Raw genomic sequence first — 20,230 nt, forward strand, 5'->3', positions numbered from 1 at the left:
GTAGCATTGTTATCCCCAGAGTGTGAAGGAGGCCATATGGCGGCGGGGGTAACTCTGGGGCCCAGTGTGTGCCCAGCTGGCCCGCCAGCCCCTGGCACCATCTCCCAGCCCATAGGATATTTACTGTTGCAGAGATATAACCAGTCAACTGCCCATTTCTGGGCATTTTAAGAACTGACATTTAGCTGTCGCTTGACCCTGCCTCGTTTCCCCGCTGCATCTGTGAGAGATTTCCTTTCATAAAGTTAGAATTTTCACCTAATACTTCCTATTCTAAGCAGTCAAAAATAACCCTTTGATTTTTTTTTTACCATTACATCAAAAAGACTAATAAAAATTCCAATTTCCATATCTTCCTTCTGCAAATAGAAAGTTTAAAATAAGCGTCAAGGATTGTATTAATGTCTTCTGGATGATCGACTACATTCCTTTGACTGCAGTTCATCTTTTTTCGTTAATTAGTACAGTCATATTTTGATAGGCCAGAACCCTCTCCTGTCCACCACCCCCCCCGCCAAACTTGGTTAATATCACAGTATTTCCTTATCTTTCTTACTCAAAGACAGTTCCCTCCAACTGGTCCGTGTTTGCTCAGTGAGAATCGGTCGGGATAGAGAACTGGAATTCTCTCTCTGTCTAATACCAGTGAACTGTCCAAACATTTAAACCGTACTTCCCCTTAGTCTACTCTTTCTGCTGAGTAACCTCGACAACTTATCTTTTTTAAAAAGTTTTTATCACAGCTTGGCACATTCCCTCTGTCTGTTACTTCAAGTTTACAATGAAGCTAGAAAAGTTGCAATTATCTTGACTAACTAGGCTTTCCCGCCCATGATCATACATATGGTGTAGGTGATTGGGGAGAGAGGATAAAACGGACATTTGGGGAACTTTCGCCCCTCTCAGAGAGCCCAGCAAGCTACCAAGAGTATCCCGCCCACACGGCAGAGCCTGGCAAGCTCCCCATGGTGTATTCGATATGCCAAAAACAGTGACAACAAGTCTCACAATGGAGACATTATTGGTGCCCGCTCGAACAAATCGATTAGCAACAGGATGACAATGACAGTGAATAACAGTGGCCTTATCCAAAGGCACTTTCTTCTCCAAATAAAGTACATCCAGGGAGAAGATGTAAGAGTTTTCCAGAGCACTGGGTGGTAGGAGGGAAAAGGCTCTTCCAGTGGTATCAATCAGAGTCTCTTCCGGTGGGATGAGTGAGACTCCCTGTCCTAGGGGTCTGAAGCAAGAACTGTGCTCTGCCCACAGAATGGAGCCAGCTTTGTCTCAAGTGGGGTTAGTCAAAGAATTAAACCCCACCAAGCCGTCATCACATCCCCATGGGACCATCTCCAATTCTGATCCAGTTTAAGAAAAAAAAAATTAAAATTACAACAATGCCCAAAAAGAGCTGAAAATGAACACAATCTGTGTTCCTTTAACTCAGAGCAGACTCAGGCTCTAAACTGCTCTTCTGGGTGTCCATCCCGAATTCCACATCTTCCTGCCTGTGGCCAGTAAAATGAGAGTCTGAGCAGTTGGCCTTAGTACAAATGCCTAAATTGCATCTCGGCTTAAAGTCCGAAGGGGAGGCTAATAGAGCGCATTCATTCATCGATACATCAACTATTATATTGGTTGATTGGTTTGGATTGAGTCTTTAAGGGTCCATGTACAAGGTTAGATTCCGGGGTAGCCAGGAAATAGATAGAGGAAGGGTCCTTCTCTGTCAGGATCCCAGCAGGGAAGAGATGACACTTCACGAAGGACTGACAAGAGCTAGAAAATGATCTGGCCTTGGGGAAAGGGACAGAGTCACCTGAAGTGACAGGGGAGGGAGCTGAGAATAAATCTTCCTGCCTGCTTCTCCTCCTGTTCCCTGTCCATCATTAGTGACTCCCACGGGCTGAACCCAGCAGGATGAAGCAGTGAGAGTCAAATAACTTTCTTGATGAAGCGGATGGAAGTTTGGGGGGGAGGGGTATGGTCCCAGGACATGAGCAAAGTGGAGCTGGGCAGACGTCAGATGGTGTCCGAGAATTTCCCATTCCTCTACTCCCCTTTCTGAAAGAAAAATTAGTCGTGCTACATTAGTATAGAATGAAGAGATGCATCCTAGGCGGTTGGAGTTACGCTCCTTGGGAAGCCCAGTGGGAATGTGTGAGGTGGTGCTGGTGTTCCTGTGGTGATCGGGACATGATGGCGATAAGCAATGAGATGGATTGATTGGCAGTAGGCGCACAGCTGAGCAAGCCTGCAGTCACGGCGCTGAGCTGGCTCCCTGTTTAGCAAGGCACGCAGCTGGTGGCCCACGAGCTAGCCGGGGACAGAGTGGCAGAGGACAAGGAGGGAAGGAAAAGAGCCTTCAGGGACCCCTTAGCTTCGTACTCCTGATCCTGGACCACATCATTCACGTGCTTTACTTTTCCATGGGCACAAGAGCTTCTGGGATCCCCCCCCCCCCCCGACACATCACCACCACCATTTTTAAAAATGAGGAAACTGAGTCTCAGAAGTGACTAGAAGATGTGGGTCACGTCATCAGTTAAGAGAGAGCAGACAAGGGGGGGATCAGAGAGATGGTATGGTGGGAAAGGCACTCTTCCTTGCCTGCACCTCATCTGGGTTCCACACAAGGCATTCCATGGTCCCCTGAGCCCTGCCAGGAGCACAGATCCAGGAGTTTAGTCCTGAGCACTGTTGGGGTGGTCTAAAAATATTTTTAAAAAGAAAGAAAGAAGGCAACGGATTATAAACTGGAACCTGGGAGCAAGCTGTGGGTCTGCACAAATAGTTTCTCCTTTGGAATATATTTTGGGCTTCCTCTGCCGTTGCGTTCATGTGTGTTAACTGAGGCATCACTAAGGGGTAGTCTCTAGGGTCCCGAGAGCTCATCTGTGTGGGAGCGTGGAAAACTGGGGGGCTCGGGTGCCCTGCCTGAACCACACTCGCTCTTCTCAAATGTCGATGTTTAGAAACGTGGGAACTGAGTTTTCAAAAGGAGGTTCTTTTGTTGTGTGTATGCGTGTGTGTGTGTGTGTGTGTGTGTGTAATGTGTAATGTTTTTTACTTAATTGTTTGCAGCAAAAAAGAAAAGTAAATATAATGGAACCCTAAAAAAGATACTTAACAAAATACCCGGTCACTCTGAGGTCAGAGAAACTGCACGTGTGACTTTGACTGAGATGAGTATTCCTTTCTGGGAAGATCAGCATGCACAGTGGCCTGAAATCTCCTGTAATTTTTAAAAGATCAGTTCAGTAGTCTTGATTTTGATGTTTGAAATGAACTAATGGGGGGGGTAGGCACTTTGTGGTGCTCAGGGCTAACGCTGGGCTGAGTGCTCAGGAGCACTCCTGGAAGGGCTCCAGGGACCATAGAAGGCGCTAGGGATCCAACCAGGATCAGCCACGTGCCAGGCAAGTGCCACTAAGCCCTGTACTGTTTTATTTTTTTGCTTCTTGGGTCACACCCAGCGATGCTCAGGGGTTATTCCTGGCTTTGCACTCAAGAATTACTCCTGGCGGTGCTTGGGGGACCTTATGGGATGCCGGGGATCGAACCCGGGTCGGCCGCATGCAAGGCAAATGCCCTACCTGCTGTGCTTTCGCTCCAGCCCCCAACCCTGTACTATTTTTTATTTGTAACTTTTTGCCTTCCCAGGCAGTGTGCAGGGGCGGGGTGGGGGAGGGGGCACTCCGGGGCTCATTGGCTGAGCAGGCCAGACGGCTTGGGGCTGGGGCTCGGGGATGCGATTGATGCTTCTGTGTCCCAGAGGTACTCGGGGGCTGCCAGGGGCTACACTTGGGGGTGCCCCACGGGTCGTGCACTACCAGACATCAATCAGGTGTGTGTGTGTGTGTCTGTGTGTGTGTGTCTGTGTGTGTGTCTGTGTGGGTAAGCCCTTCTCGGGCAGAGCCCTGACTCCCTCCCCAGCCCCCCCAGGGAGCCTCTCGTCAGAAGAGGACCACTGGACCAGGGCTTGGAGGACGGTGAGGAGAAGTTCTTACTTGGCTGCTAGTTAGAGCCGGAAACACGGGCTTGAGAAGGGGGCTGGACAGAGAGCTCCAGGGATGCTTTGCAGGACGGGAGGCCCACGTTTGGCCCTTGACACTGCCCAGTCCCACCGCTTCCCCCCCACACACCCAAACCTCTCTCTCACGCCCCCGCCTCCCCTGCCCTAGTCCAGCGTGGCCAGGGTTAACCCCTAAGTACTAAGCCCGCCGTCTTCCCCGAGCACTGCCCGGTGTGACTCCCTAAACCAACAGACAGGAAAACGAACTTGAGAAAGAAAACATCGTGAGGCTGGAGCGATAGCACAGCGGGGGTAGGGCGTTTGCCTGGCATGCGGCCAAACCCGGGTTCAATTCCCAGCATCCCATATAGGGTGTCCCCCCCACCCTGAGCACCGCCAGGAGTAACCCCTGAGCACCGCCAGGTGTGACCCACAAAAGCAAACTAAATGAATAAATAAGTAACTAGAATAAGACTTCTCCTTCTGCCCCAGGGGTGCCCACACGTCCTCCAGGGGAACCCAGGACGCTCCCTTGGCCTCACCTTCCACCCCCCCCCCCCCGACGTCTCTCCTAAATCCCGGTCAGCCTCGGCACGGCGCCAACCCACGCGCCAGGCTGCCCCGTCCGTCCGTTCTCTTCCCCATCAGACAGGGAATCCATTTTAAGCTGCCGGGTTTTTTTTTTCCCCTTTTCCTTTTTTTTTTCAGTCGGGGAAACACGGTTCCGTGTGGGCCGGTGTCCTAGGATATGCCACGGGCATGACCCATGCTCACGCAGCCCAAGCGGGCGGGTTTTGGCAATCACCCACCTGGGGCTCGTGACAGATGAGTCGGGGCCAGGTCCCGGGCCCACGGGGCTCCTGATGGGCTGCAGGCCCGGAACTGGCCGCACCCCTTCTGTGAGGCGACCCAGAGCTGGCGCCCTTTTCAATGAAGTATTTTTAAATCCTCGGGGGAGGAGGAGGAGGAGGAGGAGGGAGCTTCCCAGGGAATGGATGCTGAATATATGTGTGGTTCTTTTTTTTTTTTCTAATTTTTCCCCTTTTTTTTTTTTAAATATAAAAAGCAGTTTTTACCTCTTCCTTTTCTGTGCAACATGCTGCAGTGCTTGGGGGGACATTTGCTGAGAACATTCTTAAAATAGAGGCATGGAAACCAATCTGTCAGGTAGAAGTGTGCAGGCGGCACCAGCCTGGTAACCGTGACACCGAGCTGGGATGTGCGTTCTCTCGTCCTCCCCCATCCCACCCCACCCCACCCCACCCCACCCCCTGCCCCCCCTCGGCAGCCTGGTCGGGCTAGAGGGGGCCCGGAGGGTCACGGGAGGGGCTGGGTGACCCGCTTCACCCTGACCCCTGCTGCTTCTCTGATTCTAGGCATCTGGAAGACAACCAGGTCAGCGTCATCGAGAGAGGCGCCTTCCAGGATCTGAAGCAGCTGGAGCGACTGTGAGTACAGCCCGGCCTCCTTTCTTGAAAGGCCTTTCTACAAAAAGAAAAAAAATTTCTTTCTTTCTTACTTTCTTTCTTTTTTTTTTTTTTTAATAAAGTGGCCTCCTCGTGACCTTGCTAAAAGAGAGTTTCCAATGTTCAAGAAAATGTTTGCTATTACAGCACATGAGATGCATGTTAAAGAGACATGGAGATCCACGGAAACTCTTTTTTTTCCACCCCCCAGAGCTGCAAGAACTGGGGTTTGTTTTTCTTCTTCCCAGCCTTGAGAGCGCGCTCTCTGTCTCTGTCTGTCTCTGTCTGTCTCTCTGTCTCTGTCTGTCTCTGTCTGTCTCTCTGTCTCTCTCTGTCTCTCTCTGTCTCTCTGTCTCTGTCTCTCTTTCTCTGTCTCTCTGTCTTTGTCTTTCTCTCTGTCTCTCTCTGTCTCTTTCTCTGTCTCTCTGTCTCTGTCTTTGTCTTTCTTTCTGTCTCTCTCTGTCTCTGTCTCTTTCTCTGTCTCTCTGTCTCTCTCTGTCTCTCTGTCTCTTTCTCTGTCTCTCTTTCTGTCTCTCTGTCTTTTTCTTTGTCTCTCTTTCTTTCTCTCTGTCTCTCCATCTCTCTGTCTCTTTGTCTGTCTCTCTGTCTCTCTGTTTTTGTCTTTCTGTCTCTCTCTGTCTCTCCATCTCTCTGTCTCTATCTCTGTCTCTGTGTGTCTGTGGCGGTTGGGGGGGCGGATGGGGAGCTGCTTCTTGCTGAAACCACCCTTACTCCAGTCATGGAAAACCAGCTCCATCTCCCGGTACCCCTCTGCGTGCTGGCGGGCTCCCCCCCCCCCATACCACCACCCCCCACCCAGCTCCGGCCCCCTTGTCTGGAGCCCCCTCGCCGCCCCTCCTTCTTCCGGGAGCGGGAGGACAGCGAGGGGGTGAGGCCATGCCGTGCCGCCCCTCCTCGGAGCGCCTCCCCGGCCTCCCCGTTTCCACGAGAGAATCCACGGTTTAAAAATAGGCCACGGCAGCTGGGCTCGGCGGCGGCAGAGGCGCAGGGCAGGGCGTGGGGCCGGAGCCGGGGGGCGCCTCTGTGTGTGCCGCGGGTAAGCAGGCTTGGGCGGATGGTGCTCGGGCCGCTCAGGTGGGTGAGAGTGGGCAGCCCCCCCCCACCCCACTCCCCGGTCTCTGGCTCAGTCGCAGCTGGCCCCTCCTAACACCTGGATCTGTGCTCTCTGCCCGCCGGGCGGGGTTGGTCCCGGGGTACTTAGTCACGCTGGTGGGCGGCTCTCCCGAGCTCCCTCCACGCTCTGGGCGCCCCCCCCCCACCAGCGTGCAGCCGCCCTCTCCCCCGCCAGCTCCCCTAGAGGGGGGCACTCGACTTCATACCCCCGTTGCCAGATCTCACCCGCAGGAACGGGATTGGGCAAGGCGGAGGGCGCTGTGTCGCCCGCTTGGAGCTTTCTCTGTTTTAAATTCTATTTTCATGAAGCTGTTCACCATAGTTGATTTATTTATTTTTGCTTTCTTGGGTCGGGCTGGAGCGATAGCACAGCGGGTAGGGCGTTTGTCTCGCACGCGGCCGGCCCGGGTTCGATTCCTCCATCCCTCTCAGAGAGCCCGGCAAGCTACCGAGAGTATCCCGCCCGCACGGCATAGCCTGGCGTATTGAATATGCCAAAAACAGTAACAAGTCTCACAATGGAGATGCTCCTCGTGCTCACTCGAGTAAATCGATGAACAATGGGATGACAGTGCTACAGTGCTTTTTGGGTGCCACCCAGCGCACAGTGCTTATTCCTGGCTCTGCACTCAGGAATGACTCCTGGCAGTGCTCAGGGGACCCTATGGAATGCTGGGAATCAAACCCGGATTGGCTGCGTGCAAGGCAAATGCCCTCCCCGCTGTACTATTGCTCCAGCCCTCACAATAATTTATTGCATTCAGTATCCCAACACCAATCCCACCACCAACCTTACACCTTCCCACCGCCATTATTTTGAATTTTCCCACCACCCACAAAGCCTGCCCCCAAAGCAGGATCTAAATAATTTATTTTGTATGGCTTGTTATGAATAATCCACTAAAAATGATCCAAAAAAAGTAGCCTTAGAGGAAAGTGTATGAAGATTGTTGTATCTCACCCTAGAGCCAATTAAGCCCTTGTATAAGAGATTACCAGCGTATTATTACAGGTTGAGCCTTGTGTGCTTCTGTATACATATTTTGATCAAGATTAGTTGCCTTCTTAACCTTACACCCCATCAAACGTGCTGTGCTACTCTTGGTACGTCAGTGGCGTAGAGTATGAGATGTTGCATTCACGGCCGCATGCTCCAGGAATTCTAAAATTTTAAATAGGACTATACAGCTGGAGTTGAATTTTTAACTGGATGGTGACTTTGGGGTCTGGAGGCATCTCTGCAGCTTGTGGCTCTCTTCCGAGATTTATTTGTGAGTGTTTGGATCATGGCCATGAACGAGCTTACATGGCACTTACAGGAGGTTCCTGGGCGTGACAGCCAGGCTCCCAGAGGAACTGGGAGACCACTTGGAGCTTTGAGGTCTCTCATTTTTTCCCCCTCAGTGGAATCATTCTATCTGGGGTCTTAGGAGAGGATTCATTCCCGTGTTGATGGGGGAACGGGTTCCTTGATTAGGCTTTCTGGGTCAAAGGTCAGCATCTTTTCTACTGTAGGGATTCGAAAATGTGACTTTTCTTTCTTCTAAGGAAAAAAAAATCACTCTAAAAATAATGAATTTCGCCTCTGTGTACACTTTCAAGTTTCTTAAAACTTAAATTCTGCCCCTTATTTAGAACCAAGATGTGTTGCCGGGGTGGGGGGGAGGGGAGAGAAGTGTCAGACATGGTTCTCTGTCTGAAATGGCGTCTACGTGGGTTAGACGGTCTCTTGCTCCGTGTTCTGATGAGAAGGGCAAATGCACCCCCAGTTTATTAATTTCATGGTTGTCGGGAGGGAACTAATTGAGTGACTTGGGCCTGCTAGCAATTCTGCCAATGTTTTCTCTGTCACGTGACCCCCCCCCCCCCACACACACACACCGTGATCCTGGGAGATGTCATGACCCTCACGTTGCAGGTGAAGAATCAGAGCCCCCGAGGGGCGACACCTCGGGAATTGTCGGGATGGGGGGAAGCCATGACAGGAAGCTCCACGTGCCTCCCCCGTCTGTGCCGAGGGACTTCAAGTGCCTTGCAGCCGTGGCCCTGCCGACGGGCCCTTCCCGGACCCTTATAACTCCAGGGCAGGCCGGGAAACACTCTGGCCAAGGCACCTTTCCGGGGCTTGGTGAGCACAGCCCGGGTCCCCTGCTTGCCTCAGGGACTGGCAGGCCCCTCCCTCCCTGGCCAATGCCTCTGAGGCTGGGGAAGGTTGGTGCTGGTTGTCGTGCCTGATCCACCCTCAGCGCCCCCACACCTTGGAATTCGGCTTCTCGACAGCACAGCAGGGAGGATGTGTGCCTGGCATGTGGCCGACCTAGGTGAGATTCCCAGCATCCCATAGCACCCATCCACCAGGAGCACCTCCAGGAGTCATTCCTGAGTGCAGAGCCAGGAGTCACCCCTAAGCATCGCTGGGTGTGACCCAAAAAGAAAAATATTTAAATTTTTTTTAAAAAAAAGGAGGGCCTGGAGCGATAGCACAGTGGGGAGGGCGTTTGCCTTGCACGCGGCCGACCCAGGTTCAATTCCCAGCATCCCATAGGGTCCCCTGAGCACCGCCAGGAGTCATTCCTGAGTGCAGAGCCAGGAGTAACCCCTGAGCATCACCGGGTGTGACCCAAAAAGAAAGGAAAAAAAAGGAAGTCTCATTTGTGCCACACCCACGACACTTCAGTGTTTATGTCCCTTTCTCGAGGGAGAGCCTTGGCAGACAGGGCTCCGTTTCCCTTCCCTTTTCTCCACAGCGGTCCCTCCACCCAGTCAGTGTGTATCTGCAGCAGGCCAGCAGAAGGGGAGGGGAGCGGAGGAACAGCACAGGAGCTGGTCATGTAAAGGATCTAGAAGCATCCCTTGCGTTAGGCTCTTGCAGTCCCGAGCAGCGAAGTTCAGAGAGGGCTGGGAAGTAGGGGAGTTTGTGCCCGGAAGTCGGGTGAACAGGTGGACTGAGGGTCTGGTCAGTCCCTGAATCTGCCTGCAGGTTAGCCGACGTGTGTGTGTGTGTGTGTGTGTGTGTGTGTGTGTGTGTGTGTGTATACAGGACACACCCAGAAGTGCTGGGGGGGTGGAGTCACTGGGGATTTAAGTCAGAACCTTGCACGTAGCAGGCATAATCTCTACCACTTGAACCATCTCCTTATTCCCTGGAGCACTGGAGCACTGTTGTCCCGTTGTTCATTGATTTGCTCGAGTGGGCACCAGTAACGTCTCCATGGTGAGACTTGCTGCTACTGTTTTCAGCGTATCAAATATGATATGCCACAGGGAGCTTGCCAGGCTCTGCCGTGCGGGTGGGATACTCTCCGTAGCTTGCCAGGCTCTCCGAGAGGGACAGAGAAATCAAACCTGGGTCAGCCGTGTACAAGGCAAACGCCCTACCTGCTGTACTGTCGCTCCAGTTTAAAATTCTTTATTTTCCTTTTTGTGTTTCCCCCAAGCTCTGTGTAGGTTGAAGTCAACAACGGCCTTCTGCCTTTAGCTGTAAATCTCAAAATCTTGTGTAGTCATAATAGTAAGTGCCTATGGAATTTTACCAAATATTTGAGGGTCTTGGTCTATAGCATTGTTCTACATGGAGACCAAGCTCCCCCCCCACCCCTGAGAACACTCAGAGACGTTTCCATTGTGCAGCTGGAGGATGCCATTGGCATGTAACGGGTAGTAGCAAAAGATGCTGCTAAACATCCAACACTTGCACAGCGTAGTTCCTAAACAAGGAATTATCTGCTCAGCATGTGAACAGTGCAGAGGCTGAGAAACGCGGCTGCTTACCATAATGTGCCAAAGAGCATTCTAGAAACAATATATGCTATATTATTTTCAGTCTTTTTAGGGGGGAGCATACTGCATGCTCTATCCTTCAATCCTTCAAACAGCATTTGAAAGCTAAAAGATCATGCTGGGACCAGGATTTAGCTCAGGCAGAGTGCTCATCTTGTATATGTAAGACCTTGGGTTTGATCCCAACACCACACACACACACACACTCTCTCTCTCTCTCTCTCTCTCTCTCTCTCTCTCTCTCTCTCTCTCTCTCTCTCTCTCTCTCTCTCAGACACACCGAGTTTCTAATGAGAAAAACACAAAACTTATGAAAAGTTTTATAAGTCTGTGAAGTATTGTTAACCCTAAATCTGCTTTAGCTCTTGAGACTCTGAAGATCTCAGGAAGTAGAGAGGATAGAGGAAAAAGTTAGGGGCTAGAGCGATAGTACAACGGTTAGGGCGTTTGCCTTGCACACGGCTGATGTGGGTTCAATTCCCAGCATCCCATATGGTCCCCTGGGCACCGCCAGGAGTAATTCCTGAGTGCAGAGCCAGTAGTAACCCCTGTGCATCGCCAGGTGTGACCCAAAAGGCAAAAAAAATAAAAAAAGAGGAAAAAGTTAATTGAAACAAAGAGGAAACAATTTCTGCAAAAGTCAGTGTCCTGAAGGAGGGGCAGTTGACTCTTCTAGTTTTTAAGAAACATAGGAGAAAAATAGCAAAGTGGGGGGAAATCAATGTAATTAAATTATTGTTAGACCTTTTAATCATCCAGAAAGTGAAAATAGCACTAATATGTGGTCCCTTGTTGAATCAAGAATGAGTTTTGCAGTCCATAGGTTAGCCTCAAAGAAAATGGACAAGGTTTAAAATATATAATAAACCTAGTAGAGGAAGAAACAGATAGAGGGAAGAGAAAGAATAATGTGCAAATATGTTATTATTCACATAAAGAAATAAAAGAAAATAAAGGTGAGCACAGAACACGTGGCACAAAATAAATCAAATCATGAGATTATGCACTTAAACACAAATACAGTGATTTTGTATGGAAAGGACTAATATTCCAATTAAAAGACAGAATTTGCCCAAGTGGGTAAAAGAACAAAAAACAACTATCTGCTTCCTATAGAAGAAAAACATTAGACCAGAGAAAAGTTGGAAGTAGGATAGAAAATTAAACTCTGAATAGACTGAGATAAAGAAGGTCTGGTCTATGTGGCTCTATTTATATTATATCAAGTGTGAATATATTATTTTGGAGATGAAAGACATTTTCTTATTGATAAATAGCTGTACAAGGAGAAAACATCACATGAATGTTTGGAAGTATCTAAAAATACATAGCCTAAAAATACATTCAACAAATATTGACAGAAGTAAAAGAATAAACAAGTAAAAATCATAGTTAAGATACTATCCTTATAATAGATAGAACCAATGCACCCAATTATTCGCAACAATGTGGAGTATTTTAATGATAAAGCTTCAAACCTGACCTAACTGATATATAGAGAACACTGAAAACAACTTCAAAACAAACATTCTTCTGAAATGCACGTGATGCTTTTAATCAAAACTAGTCTAGAAAGGTCTCAACAAGTAATAAAAGATTGACATCATTGGGAGTTTCTTCTACAACCACAGCCAAAACGTAAAAGAAGTCAGTTTTTCTTTTTCAGAAAAAAAAGGAAGAAATTTTTTAAGTATTTGGAAATGGAGTAACATACTTCTAAATTATCACCGCCTCCTCCTACCCTACCTCTTATCACAATGGAAACTGGGTGATAGCTTTTTCTGTCTGTTAGTGATACAGAATATACCACAACATATGTGTGGGTGTCAGCCAAAGCCATGCTCTAAGGAAGCTGTATAGGTTTTTAGTTCTATTAATTCATTTTTAGATTTTATGCAGGGTGTATATTTTTTAAAAAGAAATGATGCTAAAGTCTTGATTAAAGCATCTCTCTTAAGAATTGTAGAAAGAAAGGAAGAAAACATTAAGAACAGAGGTCTATGAAATAGAAATCTATAATGAACTCTAAAAAATGCAAAATTTCATTATCTAATTAATAAAGAGCTCCGGAACCAAGTCACAGCCATGCTCAAGGCCACTCTCCACACGCTCGGATGAGCCTCATGTATGAAGGAACTGGCAGAGGAACCCAGGTGTGCGGGACTTGGGGCCGAGATCTTCAAGGCTGCTTGGATAGGGACTGGGCCTCCTCCACCCAGATCCCCCATTTTGCAGTAGCTTGGCAGTCACACCCAGAAACTGCCCCGGGTGTCGTGTAATTCCATCAATGGCCAAGATCCAGAGACTATAAAACAAAGCTCCCAGAAGCATGCAGCCGCATTAGCAGCCTCGAGACCTCTTATTGTCTAGTTCTCCCTCGGAGAACCCGGCAAGCTACTGAGAGTATCCTGCCCGCACTGCAGAGCCTGGCAAGCTCCCTGTGGCATATTCGATATGCCAAAACCAGTAACAATGATGGGTCTATTCCCCTGACCCTGAAAGAGCCTCCAGTTCGTCACCGTTGGGAAGGACGAGTTAAAGAGAGGCTGCTAAAATCTCAGAGCTAGGACGAATGGAGACATTACTGGCACCAGCTCGAGCAAATCAGTGAACAATGAGATGACAGTGATACAGTGAATTAATAAAATTATAAAAAGAGAAAAAAACTGTTCAGGAAAAAAGAAGGAATAGGATCAGATTACCTATTTCCTGTTACTACTTCATGAGAGGAAGGAAAATCCTCCAAGAGAAGAAAGTGCCTTCGACCACTTAGACACTTGCAATATAAAGGAAATCCAGTTCTAGCATAGCGTTTCTGTTCTTATTTTGGGGACCTCCTGAATAGTGCCCAGCAATAAAAATGTGACACATCACTGGAGCCTATAAATATAGAATGACAATGAAAGCAAACTATAAACAACTTATGGTGATTCTACTGATCAAATGGAATTGAAACCCCAACCAAGAAGACATAGAGTTTGCATATTCTTTGTTCTGTGGAAGAGAATTTTTTTTTTTTGGCTTTTTGGGTCACACCTGGCGATGCACAGGGGTTACTCCTGGCTCTGCACTCAGGAATTACCCCTGGCTGTGCTCAGGGGACCATATGGGATGCTGGGATTTGAACCCGGGTCGGCCACGTGCAAGGCAAACGCCCTACCCGCTGTGCTATCTCTCCAGCCCCTGTGGAAGAGAATTTTTAATCAAAACATTCCTCTAAGTACAGTTGAGACTCAGATGTCTCCACCACTGAATTCTACCAAGTTTTCAGCAACAAATATTACCAATTTAACTTACAGTCATATATATATTTATATTATATATTTATATACAAATATATTTCTATAAACATTGATATTAATAAATTAAATATAATACATTTATATATTAAAATTATAATATATATTTGTCTCTTGAGTACTATAACCTTTATAAAGAGACCATTAAAGTCATCCAAGGAAAACAGTAGTAACCAACATATTTAATGAATATGTTGGTTACTACATATAACAAACATCCTGACAAAATCTGAGCCGGAGGGGAAAAAAAACCACAGGAGAAGCGATCTGTCACAACCAAGACGAGCTCTTTTGAAGAAGGCAAGGTTGGTTTAATATGTGAAAAATCTTCCATGCTAGCAACCAGAGTAGCAAAGCCAAAGACACACAGACAACACAAACAACAAAACTACCTGACAAACTATCCCTGCTATCCAGACCACCCCCATATTGCCAGATGGGGGAGCACCGCCTGTTCTAAGGTTGTTGCATTAGCCCTGCCAGTTGTGATCCCTAGCACAGCCAGGTGTGGTGCCAAAAATAAACAAACAAACAAAAAGAGAGAGAAAGAACAGTATTATTGAAATTTTCCTGAAATAAAAAACTGATTTGCAGAAGTATATTGAAAACATAACCAGTGTTTAGAAAAATAGGCCTTAAAACTTTGAAACTAAAACTTAGCCTATTATTTTTTCTGTACTTCAGGGGGGCGTGGAGATCCTTACATCAGATTCTAGCATAGTTTTGTTGTTATTTTTGCTGGTAGGGGGGCCTGAGCAGTGCCCAGAGGGGTTGGGCCAGGCGTCGTTCAATGCCAACAAATGGTCTCTGGGCACCTCCAGATGTGGCCCCCATCCCACCCCACCCCCAAATAAAATTAAAATAGTTGGGCCAGGAAAACAAACATTTCAAAATTGTTTTAAGAGAACATTTTCGTTCCACCAAAGTGGTTGGCATGTGACTGCTTAGAATAAGGCTTGTTCTGTATATTTGAAATATGGTTTTTCTTTTCAGTTTTCTATCGAGGCACCGTGATTTCCAATACTGTTAATGACAGAGCTTCAGGCTTTGGGGCTTCCACCCTAAGGCCCACCACCAGTGTCAGTGTTCCCTCCCCGAGTGTCCCAGCGTCTCTGCCTACATCTGTCGACCAACCCTCGGGTGGTTAGCTCTGGCCATTTGCTATTCCCTGGCTCGTTTTTTTGGTTTTTTTTTTTAATATCCACATGTGAGAAAGATTATTCTGCATTTTCCCCTGTCTTTCTGGCTGACTTTTTTTCTGGCTGACTTTCCTCAGGATAACACTGTCCTCCATCAGGGAGGTTCCATCATACTTGGTTCCAATCAAGGTAGCAGAAGGTCGCATGGTTCTATCTTTTCTCATAACTGAATCGTATTCCACCACGTCTTTTTCCAGTCATCTGTTCTTGTGTCCTTGAGTTGTTTCCAGATCTTTGGATCCAGTGAACGGAGACGTGAGATTCTTCTTAAAGACAGTGTTTGGGGGCCCTTGGAGTGGATGCCAAGAAGTGAACTCACTGGGTTGTATGCAAACTCAATTCTTATTTTGGGGGGAAGTGTCTGTTTTCCAAAGAGGATGAACCAGTCAACGTCCTAGTTACTTTGACCTCATGTCTGTGCCTGTATTATTTTTGTCTATTTGCTTCTGTCTTGGGCTGGAGCAATAGCACAGCGGTTGGGCGTTCACCTTTCACGAGGCCAACCCGAGTTTGATTCCTCTGCCCCTCTCGGAGAGGCCGGCAAGCTACTGAGAGTATCCCGCCCACACGGCAGACCCTGGCAAGCTCCCCGTGGTGTATTCCATATGCCAAAAACAGTAATAACAAGTCTCACCATGGAGACGTTACTGATGCCCGCTCGAGCAAATCGATGGGCAACGGGATGACAGTGACAGTGACAGCTTCTGTCTTGGGGCCATACCTGGTGGTGCGCAGGGCTTACTCCGAGATCTTTGCTCGGGGATCACCCCTGGTGGCCCTCAGGGGACCATAAGGGGTGCCAGGGATTGAGCCCGGTCAGCTGCATATAAGGCAGGCGTCCTAACACTGTCCTATCACTCCAGCCCCTGCATTTCTTCTTAAGTGTGCCAATCCCGCTGGTCGAGATGATATCTCTTTGTTGTTCTGGCTTGCATTTCCCTTATGCTAAGTGATAAGAGGGTATCTTTCCATACACTCTGTACCACCTGTATGTCTTCCTTAAGGAAGTGTCTGTTCATCTTTTCTTCCCATTTTTGTGATGGGGTTGTTCGGAATTTTTGTGTTGTTAAACTTTACCGGGCTGGAGCGATAGCACAGCGCTTGGGCTTTCGCCTTTCACACGGCCAACCCGGGTTCGATTCCTCCGCCCCTCTCAGAGAGCCCAGCAAGCTACTGAGAGTATGGAGCCCGCACGGCAGAGCCTGGTAAGCTCCCTGTGCATATTGGATATGCCAAAAATAGTAACAATAAGTCTCTCAATGAGAGACGTTACTGCTGCCCACTCGAACAAATCGATGAGCAACGGGATGACAGTGACAGTGACAGTAAACTTTACCAGTGCCTGATGTATCTTGGGTATTAACTCTTTGTTGGATGAATGGTACACAAATATTTTCTCCCCGTCTGTGAGGGGAGGGACTAGAGCCATAGCACAGCAGGTAGGGCGTTTGCCTTGCATGCGGCCGACTCGGATTTGATTCCTCTGTCCCTCTCAGAGAGCCTGGCAAGCTACCAGTGGTGTATATTTGATATGCCCAAAACAGTAACACTTAAGTCTCACAATGGAGATGTTACTGGTGCCGGCAAATCAATGAACAAAAGGATGACAATGCTACAGTGCTATGAGGGGAAACATCTGTGAGACATTCACTGGAGTCATTGTTTCTTTTGTTGCTTCTTAATTTGAAGTTCTTAATGAAAACACTTGGGATCAATATGTTTCAAAGTATCATGGCCTTGTCACAGAGGAATGAAAACCCGCTGATGTTCAGGAAACTCAAGTCAATGCTTTGCCGAGGTGGGAATTCCGGACTCTCCGGAGCTCAGGAGGAAGATAACGGAACAACTGAAAAGATGGAGAGGCTTTATATGCAATCTTCCTCATTAACACGAGGAAACAGGCTAGAGAGGAGTTTAACTTCCATCAATTATTTTCTTTCTTTCTTTTTTTTTTTTTTGCTTTTTTTGGGTCACACCCGGCGATGCTCAGGGGTCACTCCTGGCTCATGCACTCAGGAATCACCCCTGGCGATGCTTGGGGGACCATGTGGGATGCTGGGAATCGAACCCGGGCCGGCCACGTGCAAGGCAAACACCCTACCCGCTGTGCTATCACTCCAGCCCCCTCATCAATTATTTTCGTTCGTTTTTCTTGTTTTCCCCTTTGCTGGGATGTGGGGAGGGCACCACGATTGGTGTTCAGGGCTTACTCCTGCCTCCAGTGCTCAGGGATCCCTCCTGGTTGTGCCCAGAGGACCACGTGGGTGAGGGATCAAGCCCTAGGTTGGCAATGCTCGAGGCAAGTGCCCTGCTGGCTGGACTGTCTCTCGGGCACGACTTCTGTGCAGCTGAGGCCTTGAGCTACGTTTTGACTTTTCTTTTCTGAAAGCCGGAACAATGCTGTTCTGAACTCTAACCCACAGTTCCCGTCTGCTCTTTAATTAGATGCGAGGAAATTGGATTATGTGTTGAAATACACGTGTATTTAATGTACACATAGATCTGTACATGTATCAGTACACATAGGTGTGTACATGTATCAGTACATACGTGCACACTTCAAGGACCTCGCAGGAGTTCCGGTATTCCTGGTAGATAGACCCCTGCTCATCCCGCCAGTGCTAGCATAGCATGTTATGGTCCTTGAGCCGATCACTTAAAGGCCTGACCCCCCCGCCCCGCCCCCCAGCAGCCTGTAAATGTGGCTTTTTCTTCGCTTAGCCTCATTTGTCTGACATCAAAGCCTGGCCATTGTTATTAGCTCAGAATTATGGACAGTGTTTTCTTTGTGAAATTTATTGCCTGCCAGTGTCTGCACTTAAACGACTCTAAGTTCACGGGGGTAAGCAGGGCCCAGTGTCTGTGTGGGTGTGGGTAGAAGCTTCCAACCACCCCCTTACCCCCCCCCACTCCAACCCCAGCGCCACAGATGACAGAGTTTTCAATTGGTTTGTATTCTTATTACTGTAAAAATTAAAAAAAAAAAAAAAGAAAAACAGAAGCAAAAGCCGTATCTTCTGTCTTGGAATGGTTTGTGTCATTGCAAGACAGGCTGAAGGCAAACACAGAAGTAGCTGAATATTCGGGGGGAGATGAAAGCTGGAGAAGATTCTACAGGACATTAGAAGCCTTGGCCGAGTCTGTGGTCATAGTTAAGGCAGGCAGAGGGAGGGGGGCGTCACAAGACTCAGGGTGCAAAGACTTCAAATGGTCCTCGTGGAGACTGGGATTGGCCCCCGTGAGAGCACCCCCCTCTCCCCCCCACCCCCCGTGACCGTGGGGCATAGTGATGGCTCAAATCAGAGCAGGAAAGTAGCAAGAAAGTGTATCACTGCCTTCTGGCCGTGATGCAACGCTGTTTGATTTTTAGACAAGTTGACGAGTGCCTCTGAGCTCCACCTGCCTCACCTGTGTAACGTAGGTCCGCCAGGAGACAGATGTCACATCCATGTCGTAGCGGAGAGTGTCTGGCTTGTCGGAAATGCTCTGAAGTGTTTTACAGCAGTCTCGCAAGTAGAATCATCAACAAAACGACCAAGTCTGTGCTCCCGGGGAATCCTTCAAATGACCATTCCCCCCTCAACCAAGCTTCCCCCCCCCCCAAACTCCTCACCTCTCTTACCTCATTTCAGGCCACTCATGTTCAGCATACAGCTGCAGGAATCTTGTCCTGTTCCGTGCATTAAATAATTCAGCGTGCCGCACACTTGTTAGATACTTCACTCGGTGTTGTGTGAGCGCGAGAGTTTTTGCCCTCAAGTTGTTTTCAGTCCACTAGAAAATCAGTGGTAGAAACACACATCTGTCCGCCTGGTCGGCAGAGGCTGGACTTTGGGGAATAAGGGGGAAATTTATGTCCTGTAGCCGTTTGCAGCCGGGGAAGGCCTGACGGAGGGAGCATCCCTGGAGTCCAGCCTTAGAGATCAAATAGATGTAAAAGCAACCGCCTCTCTCTGGTTTGGCAGAGAGCGATGCTGCTGGGGTTATTCAGGGTTGGAAGCCAGAACGACGGTGGCCGCTCTGTAGAAATACACACGGGCGCCCTCGGGCTGCCGACAGGGGCAGGCTGCTCTCGGCGGCCGCGTCACCAACAATGCAGGGCTCTAGGTTGGTTCTGGGTTCGACTCTGGATAAACCCCGCTCGGTAAACTCGCCTGTTAGGAGATCTTGAACAAATTCCCTTTCCATCTTGTTTGGGGGCTGCACTCAAGCAGTGCTCAGGAGTCCCATCCGGCCCCGTGCTCGGGGTCATTCTCCCTGCCCCGCTCTGCAGACCGGATGCAGTGCTAGGGCTTGCGCGGGGACAAGTTCCAGGTCAGGCAAGTGCCTTGACCTCTATACGGTCTACAGTCTTGGTGGCTCTTTTTTAATTGGGCACAGCGGGTAGGGCATTTGCCTTGCACGTGGCCGACCCAGGTTTGAGTCCTCCGTCCCTCTCAGAGAGCCCGGCAAGCTACCGAGAGTATCCCGCCCGCACAGCAGAGCCTGGCAAGCTCCCCGTGGCGTATTCAAAATGCCAAAAACAGTAACAATAAGTCTCACCATGGAGACGTTCCTGGTGCCCGCTCGAGCAAATCGATGAACAATGGGACAACAATGCTTCAGTGCTTTTTTTTTTTTTTTTTTGGCTTTTTGGGTCATACCCGGCGATGCTCAGGGCTGACTCCTGGCTCTGCACTCAGGAATCACTCCTGGCGGTGCTCAGGGGACCATATGGGATGCTGGGAATCGAACCCGGGTTGGCCGCTTACGAGGCCAACGCCCTCCCCGCTGTGCTATCGCTCCAGCCCAGTGCTATTTATGTTTATTTCACTGAGAGGGACAGTAACAAGGCTTTCATGTTTGAGCTTCGGTCATGCAATCATCAAACACCCATCCCTTCACCAGTGCATGTTTTCCACCACGAAAGTCCCCAGTATCCGCCTCCCACACACCCACCCGCCCCACTCCACACCTCCCCCTGCCTGTGTGGCAGGCAGTTTGCACAATACTCTCTTTCTCTACTTTGGTTGCCTCTGATGTTTGTGTCCAGTCCCGCCTCCACTCACACCTGCTGAAAAGGCGGTGCCAGACAATGTGTTTTGTGTTGCTTGTCCTGGATACGATATCCTGTCGAACGGCCATGCTCTAGGAATTCTAACAGTTGAATAATTGGGATCTGGAGAGGTGGCTGCAGCAAGTTGCTCGGGTCCGAGCTTCGTCTGTGTGTCTCTGTCTGGGTCATGGTCATGATGTGGGAGCTTAAGTAGACGGTGGCTGTGTGTGGGCGTCATCTCAGAGTCCCATGGGGGCGGGGGAAGGCGAGGGCCCTGTCCCCCCCCATCCCCTGAGGCCTGG

The 20,230-nt window shown here is 49.0% G+C and overlaps 1 protein-coding gene across 2 annotated transcripts in view; it reads left to right on the forward strand.

Moving 5' to 3' along the window:
- The window catches only part of SLIT3 (slit guidance ligand 3), a 517,570-nt gene that overhangs the window by 58,828 nt on the left and 438,512 nt on the right, over window positions 1-20,230 (forward strand). Inside the window, exons 1-2 of one of the 2 annotated variants that reach the window (XM_055125250.1) lie at window positions 5,218-5,234; window positions 5,392-5,463. In XM_055125250.1, coding sequence (XP_054981225.1) covers window positions 5,233-5,234; window positions 5,392-5,463 — 74 coding nt within the window. In that variant the 5' untranslated portion in view covers window positions 5,218-5,232. Of the gene's footprint in view, window positions 1-5,217; window positions 5,235-5,391; window positions 5,464-20,230 lie in introns of those variants that run through there. The other variant, XM_055125249.1, reaches the window with a different exon arrangement.

This window comes from Sorex araneus, chromosome 2 (genome assembly GCF_027595985.1).
Source record: "Sorex araneus isolate mSorAra2 chromosome 2, mSorAra2.pri, whole genome shotgun sequence".
NCBI classification, from domain to species: Eukaryota; Metazoa; Chordata; class Mammalia; order Eulipotyphla; family Soricidae; genus Sorex; species Sorex araneus.